We start from the raw sequence: 15,547 nt of genomic DNA, 5'->3' as shown, positions 1-15,547 counted from the left end.
AATTTTTCTATGAAGCCTCACCTTAACCATTATTTCAGTCTAATGCTTCTGTTTAATTCCTTATAACATTCCAAAATGGAATGCCTTGATTAAGGCTTGTCCTTTCAACTTTACCTCTTGTCATCCAACCTAACCCATACGCTCTGTGGTACACTTTCAAGACCGGTATTTTAAGACCTCACCAACTGCAAGAAACTTATTTATTGCTGCTCTTTAATTTAATATAATTTCCATTAAATTTTAGAAGAAAAAAGAAGAAAGAAAAAGCTGAAGACATAAAAATACAAGCCATAAAATTTTATTAAAATTGATGTGTTCCTGTCCACTGGAAAAGAATACAGACAGGAACAGCAGACTTGGTACAAAATGTACAAACATTACTAAATTGGTAAAATTACCTTATTTCAGTGGAGTAGTGATATTAAAACAATGTTCTTTATCAAAAAAATTGATTTTGTGTAAATGGAAGAGAAAAAAAAACCACAAAACTTGATCTCTACAAACACAAGTGTATGAAAGGAGCCGTATGTTTGGGAAATACATTGTAGTATCTGTGGACATCCTGTGCTGAATGAAGCAGAACTACAGGAGGAAAAAAAAAAGAAAAAAAATTCTGAATTTCAGATTCTTGAAAGGCTAATATATTTTGCATTTAATGATAATTATTAGGGTAATATATGATAACCAGAGAACAAAGGCTGATTACCAGAAAGAAAAATTGACTGTTAATTAAGCTCCTTAGAAAGCCCTTATCTTCTGGATGCTGTTTGGCCAACACTTTGTGATATTTTCAAGCTTTCATAAAAAAAAGAAATAAAACAAAACAAATAAAACCCTTTAGCTTGCTAGTTCTCTTCTGGGCTATTTTTTAAGCAAAGTACTGGCAAGGTAATATGTTTGAGATGATAAGCCCTTGCAAAAACAGGGTATAAAAAAATAAATGTTGAGCCTCTATACTTGCATGTGAATCTTCAGGTTTGCAGGTGATACATTTTCAGCAGTATCTCTGCAAACATGAAAGCTGCTTTTCATACAGAAACTGAAGTTATCTACTCACATGCTTGAAGGAACTGATTCCTTAACAGCTTCCTCTCCCTTGTTTCTTTTTGCCTATTTAAAGCTAACTTACTATTGTGCAACAAGTGGGAGCTTCACAATTCTTCCTACTACTTTCCAGCTACTGCAAGGAAGAATTATGACTGCGGCAAGAAAAGGGATGAAATTTCAACAAGAAAGACCCAGCTACTTGAAACACCCACAGGTTTGGTCTGTACTCAGTAAAGATTAGGGGCTCCCTCTTATCCATGATTAATTTTTTTGGGTGCTAAGCACATACATCAATATAAATGAAAATTTGGATGGTTTGTTCAAAAATACTCAGAGGAAAAAAGACCCTAAATCTGCATACCTTCTTTACAGAAGCCTTTCTAGCACTCCTGTAATTTGAAATCTTTTTTTAATACTCTTTCCCAGAGAGGGAAGGCACCTAAGTTTTTGATAGCCTAATAAAGTGAAACATGACACTCCTATAACAAGTCCAGAGCAGGAGACTGAATCAAGAATGGGTCACTTGGAAAGTACCACACTGAGTCATCTGGCCCAACTTCCCTGCTTAAGCAGGGTCATTCTAAAGCACATGACACAGAAATGCATCCAGACTCAGTTCATCTTCAGCAAAACATTTACTCCTCCTCCTCTGTGGTATATCTATAATTTCCTCCAGGTAAGTAATTTGTTAAAATTAATATTGATATACACAACATTTACATCAAATATCATCTTCCAGACTTCCAATTTCTCTGAAAATCCATATTTAAACAGCAATATGATTATATTTTTCATGTGCTGATTAGCTTATATACCCCTCTTAAAATTCTCTCATTACTTCAAGAATTGATAACAAGTTTCTACCTCCCCCAGAGCCTTTTGTCTCTGCTCTGCTCAGCATAGGATTAGCCACTAAAAACAAAATAAATGTTAACCTTTCATGTTAAGAATGGCAGAACAAAACCATTTTAAAATACAAAATCTCAAAATAATTTCAAATGAGACTTCCAAATTCAGGCTGAGAAAAAGAATAAAAAGAAGAAACTTGAAATACAACATCACCTAGCCTCCAAAGCATATGTGGATGTGCTTCATAAAAAATAGAGACAAACCACCTTACCCATATCAACAGGTGACATTCTTTATTGCTAAAAGTTCTGGCCTTCGAGTATTTTTTGGACTAAATAAACGACGTAACAGTATATTGTTTCACTCATTTTGGAGCAATCCCTGCTGACAACCCATCTTAAAAATCAGTGAGTGAGTTATTCTACTCCTCTTGCTTTCAAGTGTTGATATCTATAGTAGCTGCAACAGGAAATTCTCACTATGGTTGCACAGCATTCTCCTAAAATATTCAAGCATGTCTATGATTTATTAATTGGTTTCAAAAAAGATATATTGTCTGGATCTCAAAACCACCACCTTAAACTAGAGGTTCTTTGTAATCAAATTGCAACAGGCTATATACCTTCTTTTGGGTATCTTTTCTCTTCTTATCTTTCCAAGCAGGCAAATAATTAAAATATATATATAAATTAAATGGTACAGAGAAGTTATTGAATAATTCTATTTACTATTACTTTGTATTTTAGAAGACAGTTTTTACAGTAACAAAATTATTGCTGGAAAATTTTCAGACAAAATGCTAAAGATTAAAAGTATGAGAAATAAAGGATATTTAAGAATCTATCAGTGTGTTATTTACTACTACCACTATAAAAGCATTGGTTTAAACTCAAAATGCTTATTGAAGCTGTCAAAATGAAAAGTCGAACTCTGGTAACTTCATATTAGATTACAGTAAAGTATCTGCTGAGAGAAATCCTTAATTTCCCATTTAATTTCAGTAACTCACAATATTATAAATTTTCCTCTGTCAGACAGCAGATATAAGCAGTGAAGCAGCTGAGAAGTTAATCAGAACAAGAAATTAGAAATGAGTATACTGCTCAAAAGTGGGAAGCAGTACAGAAAAACCCCAACCTAACCAATGAAACAACAACAAAACATCAAAATATTAACAAGAAAAAAAAAGAAACCCACAAACAGACAGACAGGTAACAACACATAGAGAATGTAAGGTAAAATAAGCTTTCTAGTTATTGATTATACTGCATTTTGGAATTTTTTTAATCAGTTTTTTAGATTTTAATAATTAATGCAATCACAACATATAGAAAGTATCTTAATCTTGCTTTCTAAAGCAATTTGAATTATTACTAGTAATATTAATGCTGCACTGATTCCATACCTTGGAAGACCGAAAACAGAATGCTGTAGATTTTACATCTGCCTTCTCCTTGTCTGTAAGAAGAAGACTCTTGTCATCCAGGAGACTTAAATATTTTCCTGTTGTTATATGTCTTAGCCTGAATGGCTGTCCCCATCTAATGTGGCTTCCACTCCACCTAAGAGAGTCCATAAAAAAATTATTAATGTGTTTTTTTTTCAACTACTGGCAATAATATTTTAAAGTAAAATACATTGCCAACTAGTTGATACAAAATATAAAATTCCTATCAGCAAGAAAGCGGCTACTTCATGGTTATCCCAAATAAAACCATTCTAATAAATGATCTTAAGGTCTTCCTTAGCACAAGCTGTCTTTGTTCAGACTGAGTTCCTCTTGGGAGAAGGTACAGACCGCCTACAGGAAAGGAGGCTTATGCTGTACACAAAGAGTTTAGATCTGCCAGTTCCCTCTCCAACATTTCATCTACCAGCAGCTGCCATTCTTCACTCTCCCAAAGATCTTTTAGCAGTCAGCAGATTTTAATCACACTTTAAATTTTGTGGAAAATAAAATGCCTAAAAAAAATAGAAAACTTCCTAAAATAAATACAAAAAGTTACTAAGAAAAGTATGGCCCAGATTCTTCATTTTCTACAAAAGGAAGAAAGGCAAAGCTTATCTAAGCTCCCCAAAAATTATTATTTACCTTAAAGTACAGGTCACAGCTTTCCAACTTCTTGCTGTAAACTGAAAATTCAGCCCTGCTCTTCCTGTTTAATTCCTGAACTTGTGTAGGGGTTACTAAGGAGTATGTACTTCACAAAGGCTTTTCAGACTGGAAAACTTTCACAACTTTTTCTAGTCTTCACAGAATTTTCTTCAGTTACATATCTGCAAAATTTGGCACTTCATATGTATGTGAATACTTCATTTTGGAGAGGAAATAATGTATTTATTCTGCATATCTATGTTTATGTTTTTGCATGTATCCATATGGAGGTCTGAAATTCCCTTAAGTTAGTACTTACACAGGTTTAACTTGAAGTCATTTTTATTTTCCGTGACACACAGATGCAGCAGGTTAAAGCACTTACCTATTTAACACCAACATCCATTTGTTTAAATGTGTCTTTAGAGTTGGCCATATTGAATGGAAAGTATGCAAAACCAATTTGGCAAACATTTTCAAAGTGCATTTTTTAAAATGCTTCTTTTTTGTAACAGGATTTATTACACTTCAGTGATTAAACTTCTTAACCTTTATAGTTATTTGTTTTAAAGAGAACATAAGAATAAAAAGGTTTCTGCCCTCAACAATGTTTTTTTTAAATCTAGAATTTCTACTGTTTAAATTGAGGGAGCTTTGGGGTAGAAGGAAATAGGGAAGCTTTATATCTTAGAAACACATTTATCTTTTTCTGTCTCCTGCACAGCAAAGTCCATATACTCCATAAAAGGACATCTGGGTCCAGTGTTCTAGCAGAACTTCTGTTTCTCCAGTCAGTAAAATGTCAGGTCATGAATCTCAGCTATTGTGTTGCCGAGTCTGGTAAATTACATCAGTTCTGCACCTTTGATGTTACAGGTCATGCTGGGGAGCTGCCTTTTCTTTTGTCTGATTCAATTTTCTTTTGGCCCCAAAAGCTACAGACCATAAGGGAAAAAAAAAAGGTAGCGTAATTGAGCCATGCTTCTAGTTCATACCTGCAGGATAGGAAAAATACCAATTCATGTGCAATTACAAAAAAAGCCTTTTGAGCAGGAAGTATCTTGTGAAGCCACTTCTGACTACTAAAAATATTTTTTGCAGTGTGTGAGCATGAACTCTGCCACCTTTTGGGAAAGAAAGCAATGCTGAGCAATAGTATTTGGTGTCCCATGGCAGGGCATCCCAAGGGCATCTGTCCATGTAGACTGCCCAGGCAATTTTATGAGAGTTCTCTAACAATGAACAGTGTTGAGGAAAAAAAAAAAAATTCCTTTAGAAACATGTGAAATTCACATAGAATTATATCTGCAGTCATTCTGGGAAGGACTACAACCGATTGAGAACTTTAGGCATGCATACACAAAGCTACAAACTGAAACATTTGCCTGAATATTAATGGACTGCAATACAGCACTGAACACATACAGCAGTCAGAGTATCATACTGGAAAATAGGTTGGTGAAGGAAGTGTAGGGAGACAGTGTTATTCTTGGGATTTTATTTGGTTCTTTTTTTCCTGGTAAGAAAATCCTATTTTTTTAAGAAGAAAGAGAACAACTCCCTTTGTAAAATTGTTTTGACAGTTCTTACAATTTCTTTCAGTCATGTATGTTCAAATGTTTATCCTTAAAAATTTTGTATACAGTGCCTGTCAAAGTGATATATATGATGGTCATAACAGAAACCTTTCATTATTTGAATCCCCACATTACTCCTGTACTGCTTATTATGGAAGTAAATGCCATAGGGAGAGCAATAAGACAGAGATCCTTCCACAGTTTCATTGTTGTCATCACAGTCTCAAGGTCCATTTTAGTCCAAAGGAAAAATCTCACTGCCCTATCACTGACATTTAATGTCATCCTATTAATAAAAAGCACACAGAGAAAACAGCATCATTGGAAGGTAACCTTTTCATAAGCTTCTCTGATTTAATCTCTAAAGAATAATCATTTATTCCTCACTAGAAATTTAATCATAAGAACATATCGTAATATGATTTAAATGCAATTTTACACTGCAATTACCTTAACAAACAAGGCAAATTCCTTACTATTACTCTAACACTTCCAATAATGCATGATTGAATTTTTTCTTTTAAATTTTTTCTTTAAAGTCTTCCAAATGACTTAAACAAGCTGGGGGAGGAGTGTCACAAGTGATTTTTATTTTAAGGAAATTGGTCCTGTTTTTGTCATTTATGTGCTAAAAATGTAAATTTTGAATTCACTGACAGCTATAACAACTTTAAAAATAATCAAAACACACACTCTCTCTCTAGGAACTTGTTTAATATTCACTGAAAGTCATATAAAGCATTTTTAAAGGATTATTTTAGTTTTACTCATCTGGATTTATAATTATCCTTTTGATTTTATCGGATTGCTCTTACTATTCAAAAAGTGTCTTGCCAAATGTTTTTCTTTTTCTGAGATAGATTTTACTTACGCCACTCTTAGAGTCTCTAGTCGCCAAAGGGAACGAGCGTGAATGGACACAGCACCACCTTCATAATGGACAGTTCTGAAAACCAAGCAATGGCACAGACTAAATGTTCAGCAGAATTCATCATCATATGTGTTTGGACTAAATATTCAGCAGAATTCATCATCATATGTGTTTTTTCTTTTAACTACATCTCTCATTTTAAGATTGTCAAAACAATTACTCAATTTGTCAGATTCAAAGGTTATTAGATTCAAAACCCAGTCTTGTCAATTAAACCTGCAGACTTGGTTATTTACATTTTGTTTTAATTGTCCTTAGCATCCATAATTGTAACATTCATACTAACAAGGTTTATACAGCATTTGCTTAGACATTTTTCCTAGTGTTTTAAGGATAAATAATCCAGGGGAGAAAATATTACCATTAACCCGATAATTACAACATTTCTAGATTCTAACGAAAACTGAGTATCAAGTAATGATTAAGATTTGTGAGCATTGCATGTATCTCCCAGGAAAGACAGTGTTTTTTCAGAGCTTATACTATTAAAATAACTGCAACTTAAGACACTGAATTTTGAAAATGTACTTATTTAGCACTTTATTTTAATACCATAAACACCTACGATATAACAATCACAGTGACACAGTCTTCATACATCTCAGATGTTAACAGCTTCCTATTTACAAACTTCTATATGTAATGACCTCTCAAATTCCTGGATATAACCAGAAATCTAAGTATCTCTAGAAAAACATCAATTAAACCTAAAAAAGATTTTTTTTTTCTCCATTATTCTACACACAGACAAGTGATTTATATTAGATGTACAACATGGTTAAGACCTATGGTAACCAAAAGCCCTGAGCAGATAATCCTGTTTTGCTTCAAAGTAAACACTAAGGAAAGTTAGCATTGCCATTCTAAATTCAGGGAGCCATTCTTTGGATTGTGTCCTGCCTGTGCCTATATTTCTGCCCTATGACAAGGACAGAATTTAAAAGCCTAGGCCTTTCCCTTGGGAAAAGACATAAAAGAGTCACTTAAGCAAAGGAGTGATGTCACTATGCTTATCAGATCAAGTACATCAGAGAAGACTACCAAACAATGGCCTAGTTTTATAGATCCTGGAAGAGCTAATGTTTAGAGTAAGTGTTGCGAACTTCGGCCAAGATCAGGCATCACCAAAAATAGCCAGCAGCATAACCTAAAGGAATATTAATAGCGAAATTGTAGGCATTCCCCATTCTTTGCTAAAAGCAATTTTTGACAACTACACTTTTGGAATCAAGTACATACTACTTACTAAGCTTTACCTTTCAAAGTCCTCCTGCGGATATAATACAAACAGATTGAACATTTAACACAGAGGGCAACCCAGCATTGAAAGAAATGGTTCAAAACAAAAAAAAAAAAATGTTTCTCAGTACTGTTAAGCATACATGAAACTATATATGTGCTAAAATTCATCTTGGAATGTATTAAAAATTATAATGGAAATAAACACTCCCAGACATTATGAAAAAATGAAGATGAATCATACAAGAGAAAAAATTGGCCAAAACACAAAATAAATACATGTCACTACAATTACAGAATCAGAAACACTGAACATTCATGACCCAGGTATAAATAGAAACTATAGCATGTGTTCCACACAGCAAGAAGTTACAGATGGATATAAATATGTACAATATTCACCCCTTGACCTTATATCCACTATTTTCTCCAAGTATTATCTCAGGCAATTGCTGCAATGGTTTGTGATGCTAGGAGCTAGCAAGTATTAGCAAGTCTCTCATTTCCCTCTCACTGAAGGAAATGAAATTCAAAGGCAATCTTATTTTTAATTGAAATTTACCTTTATTATTACAGTGAAATGTAATTGCTAAAGAACCTTGAACTCAGCTATTTCTCTGCTCAGATATTCTCTTTGTGTTTCAGGTATTTGTTCAAATTCTTCTTCTGCAGCTAACAGACCAAGAGTGGATTTATGTGGCAACATCTCAAGAATAACAAATCAGATGTCACCCTGGTTGGTGGGTTTGGATTGGGAGTGGGAGGGTGTGGGTTGTTTGTTTGGGCAGCTTGGGTGGGGATTGTTGGTTTTTTCAAAGCTGAAACATTCTGATTACATCCTGGCTTATTTCAATATGAACTTCACAAAAATGCATTTGGAATCCTTGCACTTGCATATTGCATAATATGAAATTCAATTTTATTCAGCAGTTTTCAAGTCATTCATTATATGAAGAATCAGGTGGAAGCAAAGGTCTAAATTCATAATAATGTTTCATTCCTAAGTTGGTACCTTTTTACTTTTCAGAGGTTAAGCTCTTTCTCACAATGGAAATCCCAAAGCTGTCACCAGTTTCTCAGTTTGATTATCCTTTTGAAGCTAGTTTTGGATTACATATTGCTGTTGGGTCAGTGTAACACTAAAGATCTAAAAAACCTCCCATTTTACCCTTAAAAGAATGGCTTCTCATGGATGAAATAGTTACTTTTACATGACTATCTATCCATTATTTCTTTGCCTCTTCCTTCAAAGGGGAGCAATCAGTCTTAGAATGGTCATATAAGATGAGAAAATGGGAAAGAGATAGAAGAAATCCTAAATAAAAACATATGACCTGTTTACTAGAGGAAATAAAAATGATTCTAAGGTTGTCTGTTAGTTCCATATGGCAGCAAGAGAGGGAGTAAAGGCTAAAAGACAGTAACAGAACTTTAAAGACAAAAGTCAAAGAGGCAGAAGCTGAGCCTCAGCAAAAAAAAAAGCTACAGCAATCTGGAGGAGGACTGAAAGAGAACTGGTGACAGGAACGCTAGGGATAAAGGATTCCTACAAGGAAGCAAAAGGAGAAGCCTGAAAACCAGAATAGAAGATGAAATGTCAAGACTTTGAAAGAACAGAAAAGAAGATACAGGCCACAAAAAAAAAAAAAAAAAAAAAAAAAAAAAAAAAGCACAAAGCATTAGAATGGGGTCTAAGCCACTAAGCTGTAAGGCCTTGTGGTTTAATTAGATACTGTCTTTGCTACAGAAAAGATGATTTAAAAAAATGAATAAAAGAATATTTTGAATAAACTATTTTTTCAATGAAGGGCATGTCACTTTGCCTTTACTATAACACCATGTATGCTGAACATCATCCCAAAGCAGATGAATAAAGACCTTCTTAAAAGTTTTTATGCTAAGGAATTGGACATTCATTTTTAGTTCTTTTCATTAAAATAAATGTGGTAAACTGCTCTGAGATTGCTCAAACCAACTTCCTTAGTACTTGCTCAATATATCATTATTTGATGGAATGCAGCTCATTTTTTTTAATATACTTCTGATGACAGTCCAGTGCGGAAAAGGAAGGATGGTTCAAAACATTTGAATTTTTCTGGAACCTGATAGTAGTAGGTCATATCAGGTACTGGTACTGCTAGGTCAAATGAAACATTGCTTTTAATGACATGAAGTAATGCACAAAAATTCTCATTCTAGATTTACTATAGATTTACATTGACAGGATGAAAAAAATAAGAGAGGACAAGAATCTATGAGTCAGTTTTCCTCAAATCTTGAGATACCTTGTATCTTCACAGCCATACCCACCATATTAATTTCTGATATTTTTTTCTATTTTTTCTTATGCATTTTATCCATATATTCTACATGTATAGATTAAGGATATTAACCATCTTTATTTCAAAATAAAGAATATAAGCAATTCAGAACCTTTGAGACTTTTCAGTAAATTTGTATTATTAACATGCATCCAGTTAATTAGTTGGTGTAATTAAGCCATTTTCTCGTCTGATCTATGACTGTAAGTTGAACCTAAAACACCATCCTTTTCCTGACTATGTCGTTCATCTATTTAATCCGCCTTTATCCAAACCAGAACTGGGAGTGGACATGGCATTTGTGTCCCAGGGTCCCGGTTGTGTGTTCAGCACCACGGACAGCGCCATGGCCCTGGCGGGACCGGGTCCGGCTCTCCCCGGCTCACTCTCAGCGCTCTGGTCCAGCGCTCCGAGAGAGGATGCAGGGGCAAAGAGACAGTAAACATCAAAAAGAAAGCTCCATATCTGAATCTTTCATCTTTAATTTCAATAATGAATTAATTACACAGGTTTAAAATAGACTACCACGTGTCAACCCCCCTTGGAGAACCATTATTGAATTTATATTCTTATTAAAGTATTGTTCAGCAGAGAGAGGGCAATCATTTCACTGAAACTCACTGACTACAAATGGGAATTAAATGAGGTTAAAAGAAATTAGATTAAATGACAGTGTTTTGATACTGATGAAGCAATTTTGGTTAAAGAAACTGCAATTCCTAAATTCCACACAAAGAAAATAATTTAATCTCAGTTGCTTGGAATGAACCAGGGCAGAATAAAGAACAATAGTGTACCTGGATCACACACAAATTAATAAATCCAAATAAGATGTCAAAGTTCAAGTGAAAGAAATTTTTCCACTCCTCTCAATGACAGACAAGCTTGGTTTTAGTTTGAAAAATTGCTCACTAAAGATCTCTATGTATGTTTTCAAAATGATTTTTAAAAGCACAGCCATCATTATTCAAGGCTCAAGGGTTATTTGGGGTGCAGGGGAAAGGTAATGCTGATGGAAAACTTTCTGAGTTTACATTTCAGTCATAAAACATGCTCCACACATGCTGGATCCCAAATTTTCTGAGGTAAAACAGACCTCACTAGTGCATAATGTTGTAAGAAAAGGTGTCAGAGAATGGCATGGAAAATAACCAAGGGATTAGCTAAGCCATACTGATTTTGACCATCCCTAACACTAAGTGTTCAATGTAATTTACAAAAGCCTTAACATAATATGTTTCACCCAAAGAAAGTCTCAAAGGCAGGAATGGTAAAACTGCTTCTGAAATTGGGCTACATTTATCCATTCTCTCATGAAGGCCTATTCTGAATGGATGGTTTGAGAAACTGGAGTCTGCTCCAGCCCAAATGATACTTTGAAAAGCCAGGAGCACTTTTCTCTCTGTCACAGGTAATTTCTTTCCATAATGAAATATTTCTGAAGAGTCCAAATTGCACTGTAGTCATCACTTTAAAGCACATATTGCAAATCAAAATGCAAATTATTGCAGTGGAAACATTCAATTCCTTTCTACACTGGGACCTATGACTATCAGAGCCCTACTTCTATGAAGTATTTAAGTTCTAAAAGAATATGAAAGATGGTGCCCCACAACCCAAACAAAAAATAAAAACCCACCACGTAATTTTTATTACATAGTTCTACTTCTACCTGCCATTAGCTTTTTTGGGGACATCTATGAAAAAAAAAAAATACAGAAAACCAACCAACCAATCAACCAACCACCAAAAGAAACAAACAACAAAAAAACCCCCAACCCATCTACAAAACATATCACCCCAACAAAAAAGCAATCCAAAACTCTACAGTCATGTCTGTATTTAAAACCAGCTTACATTTCTACAGGAAACTAAAAATAACACACATAATACAACCACGTCAACAATGTAAAACAATTCCAATTAATTGAACTGCAAAAAGAAAGGGGGGAAGGGGGGAAAGCTGACAACTGATTAAATTATGATGAACTTATTATGAATATTTTTAATTTTTTTTTCAGTGATTGAACGAATGGAAAGCAACTTCACAGAAGCACTTTAATATATATATGCTCTAAAGACCAACTCTCATCATAATTAAAATAATGTATTCATTCCTTTGATATTATAAATTCAAAATGAAGACTCAGTATTATAATTACCAAATAACAGGTTAAAAAAAAAAAAACAGGAAAAGATGTCAAAGGAAAGTAAAGACCATTTCAAAGTACCTGTTATACAAAAAGTGGTTTAAATCTGCTGGATAATCATAAATAACTGTCCAACCAAAAAAAAAAGTATTAAAAATTATTAACAAATTTCTCCTATATGAAACTGGAGGGAAAAGGTGGAAAAAGATGACTATGCAACCCTTTATTTAAATTTAAAAACCACACATAAATCAAGGACATCATGGTGGGTTTGCCTCATTCCTATTGACAAACTGCTTATATCAGCTCCTGTGCTGAGATCTACATCACAAGCCACGCAGACAGAGACTAAAGAAAAAGGAGTCAAAATAGATATGGATTCCCAGCTACTGTGCTGCTGCAGAAGTTTCCCCTGGCTTTGAAGATAGATGGAAATCAAAGTAACCACCATAAGAACACCAAACTGATGATACTAGGCCTTGTCTGTCTATAACTGTATGTATTTTTCAACCTGGAAACGCTTTTGAAATTTCACTTAAAGAGATACTCTGCAAAATTTGGTCTAGCTTGCTAGACATAACTAAGACACTTTGAAGAATTAAAACACAGTTTAAGGATTCTACGCATAAGGCTGAAACCAGCTGCCTTAAAACAGCAACATACCTAACTAGAATATGCACCAAACTGTATTTAATTCAGGGAAAATGCATGTACTTGATCTTTTGTCTGTTCCTTTTTTTCTTCTTTGGCTGCATCAGAGAGTGAAGACCATCAGGTGTCTTTCACCCTGCCTGTGGCATTTTAAAAACAATACCACTGTATCCCTCTACTGTAATATCAAGTAAACCATCACATTATGACAAACTTCTCCATTTATACTGCTTCCAATTAGAATGTTTTTTTGATTACAGTGCAAACTTAATCTGGCAACTTCACGGATCTTCTACTTGAACCTGCTTCCTAAGGAAAAGTTAATTTTCTGACTCAACAGCGAAGTCCCTTTTCCACAAGACAATGAGTCCACCCCACCTTCTGGGGACCACAGAACCACAATCTAAGGCCCACATGGAGGGACACACAAGCTCAACAATCAAGCAAGGAAACACAGCACAGACTCAGAAAAAAAATTGAGATGCAGAATATTATTTTATAAGCTTTTTATGTGACTCCTGCCACTATAGTAGGCTTCTTCCAATGTAGATTTAGATGACCTTGACTCAGAGGAAGCTTTGTTAGGTACTGTAATCACAAAGACATTATCTGCACTGTCACTGCTTCATAGGCCTCCACTGTGCTAAGAGTATCAACTCTCATATGCACAAAAAGCATAAACATCTTCAAAATGTGTACTTTAATTTGAACTCCTGGTACTCTTTGAAGCACTTTTACACCTAAAACTTTTGCAATTGTATCAATGTTCTAAGAATAGAGTAAAACTGTAGTTATTTTTGGACACTGCCTAGGAGGTCCACTTCATGTCTAAACTATTTATTTATTTATTCTGTGAAATAGATACCAGGTGACATTATAGAATAAAACCGTTATTTTAGGATTGTCTGATCTTTTATCTATTTGAAAAGGTATAAAGAGGAAGCCTCTGCAGAAAAATAAAAATGAGATAGAGGAATTAGTGAGTCATAAAGGGATGGTACTTCCACTGCTCCTTTATACTGCCATTCTGCAGAGCAGACCTGCTCTTCAGGTGTATGCTGGAGCAAAACAAACCAAACAAAATCACAATCTGTCTTCAATCAGACTGCTTCAAGAGGCAATGACAGGATAATATGGAATTATTGTACTTCAAACATATCACACATCATTGTATGCCTCATGTGCAAATGTTACAGAACTGAAACTCAAATTAAAGAAAAATAATTTGTCTTGAAATTTCCTACCTGCCAAAATCACACATATATTTACACATAATTCTGCTAGGTGTTGAATCACAACCATCAAAATGATGTATGCATACATAATGAAAACTGAAAGGAGCCACAATTTATTTTGAAGAGGCAACAGTATTAATTAGAGATAGAAGTAGAGATGTTTTAAGCAATGGCTAAAATTACTAATAATTCAAGAGGAGAAAACATGGGTCACAGAGTGATTATAACTAACTCCATATAATTAAAAGTAAACATAGATTATATTCTAGGTTTATTAGTAAAAAATACTTTTAAATACTTCAGAAAAATAGAAAAAATGTAGAAATGAGACTATGGAAAGCAAACAAACCTATTTTTTATTTTGCTTGTTTATCAAGGAAAGTTCCTGAAAAACAGTGCATTTCAGAAGACCAAATCTGTTTTTAAGAAGGACATAGAAGCAATGTTTCTCAGGATTGCTACAAGGAAAAATAAAGACAAAGAAATATATCCTATTTGTTACCTACTAGCTCTGCTTCTTTTGGGGTTTTAGACAGATATGGGAAAGGCATAAAGAAATGCAGAACACTGCAGACACCACAGAAAGAAATACAATTTTCTAATTTGTTTACAGGCACTGCTCTGCAGATTAAGAATTTAACCCTATTCTTCCCATGCGATAGGACAGAAAAATGCATCATGTGAATGCACAAGTAGAACAAATCAATTTTTCTTAATTTGCAACTTCATACTCCATTATTGTGTTTTACATATGACGTTAGACTTGTTGAAAAGAGACAGATTTTTAGTGTGTTCTTAAGCACTGAAGTTCATTACTGAAGTGTTTGATCACCCCATAAATCTGAAGCTACACTGCAACTACATTTCTTAAAGGAATTTTGCAGGATTTAGACTGATGTAAGAGCAAACACTATAGCATCCTATTTATTTATCACCTTAAGTTTTCCTCAGTTTCAGGCTGAGGATAATAATAGCAGTGATCAAGGGGTAATGACTCTCACATGGTAACTAAAATTAAAACCTGAACAGATCACATTTTAAGTATCAGCATTACAAACTATCTTATGCATTCAAAAACTATTCCCTTGTCTGAAGTAAGAAATACCCATGAAGTGTTGGTCACCAGCTGTATAAGAAAACTCTGAGAAAACTTCTTTTCTCATTAACATTTAAAAATTCAGAGAAGAATTTTGCAATGAGAGCTTCCAGAGTCTCATCTTTATCTTTAAAAATGAGAATAAATAAAATAAAAACCACATTTCTATTTGCAAACAAAAAAAACTCATTTTGATGAGTAAGTTAATGAATAGCACTTCCTTTGTAATGGAAATGAATCTCCCTAATATGCTGCATTAAGCAAACTATTCTAAATACCATTTAGCAACATTTAGCAACATTTAGCCTGAAGGTACAAATAAATTATATGACACTGCCCTACTGTAAAGGAGCTTA

At 34.1% G+C, this 15,547-nt stretch overlaps 1 protein-coding gene across 16 annotated transcripts in view; it reads right to left on the bottom strand.

Annotated features, from left to right (window-relative positions):
- Positions 1-15,547, bottom strand: part of RYR2 (ryanodine receptor 2) — a 384,087-nt gene that overhangs the window by 193,405 nt on the left and 175,135 nt on the right. For all 16 annotated transcript variants that reach the window (XM_074537533.1, XM_074537522.1, XM_074537518.1 and 13 more), the window contains 2 exons: positions 6,440-6,514; positions 3,302-3,458 (listed from right to left, as the gene is read on the bottom strand). In XM_074537533.1, coding sequence (XP_074393634.1) covers positions 3,302-3,458; positions 6,440-6,514 — 232 coding nt within the window. The remainder of the gene's footprint in view (positions 1-3,301; positions 3,459-6,439; positions 6,515-15,547) is intronic.

The sequence above is a fragment of the Zonotrichia albicollis genome, chromosome 3 (assembly GCF_047830755.1).
Source record: "Zonotrichia albicollis isolate bZonAlb1 chromosome 3, bZonAlb1.hap1, whole genome shotgun sequence".
Taxonomy (NCBI): Eukaryota; Metazoa; Chordata; class Aves; order Passeriformes; family Passerellidae; genus Zonotrichia; species Zonotrichia albicollis.
Note: the sequence above shows the minus strand (reverse complement) of the source record. Positions and strands in the feature narration are given on the sequence as shown.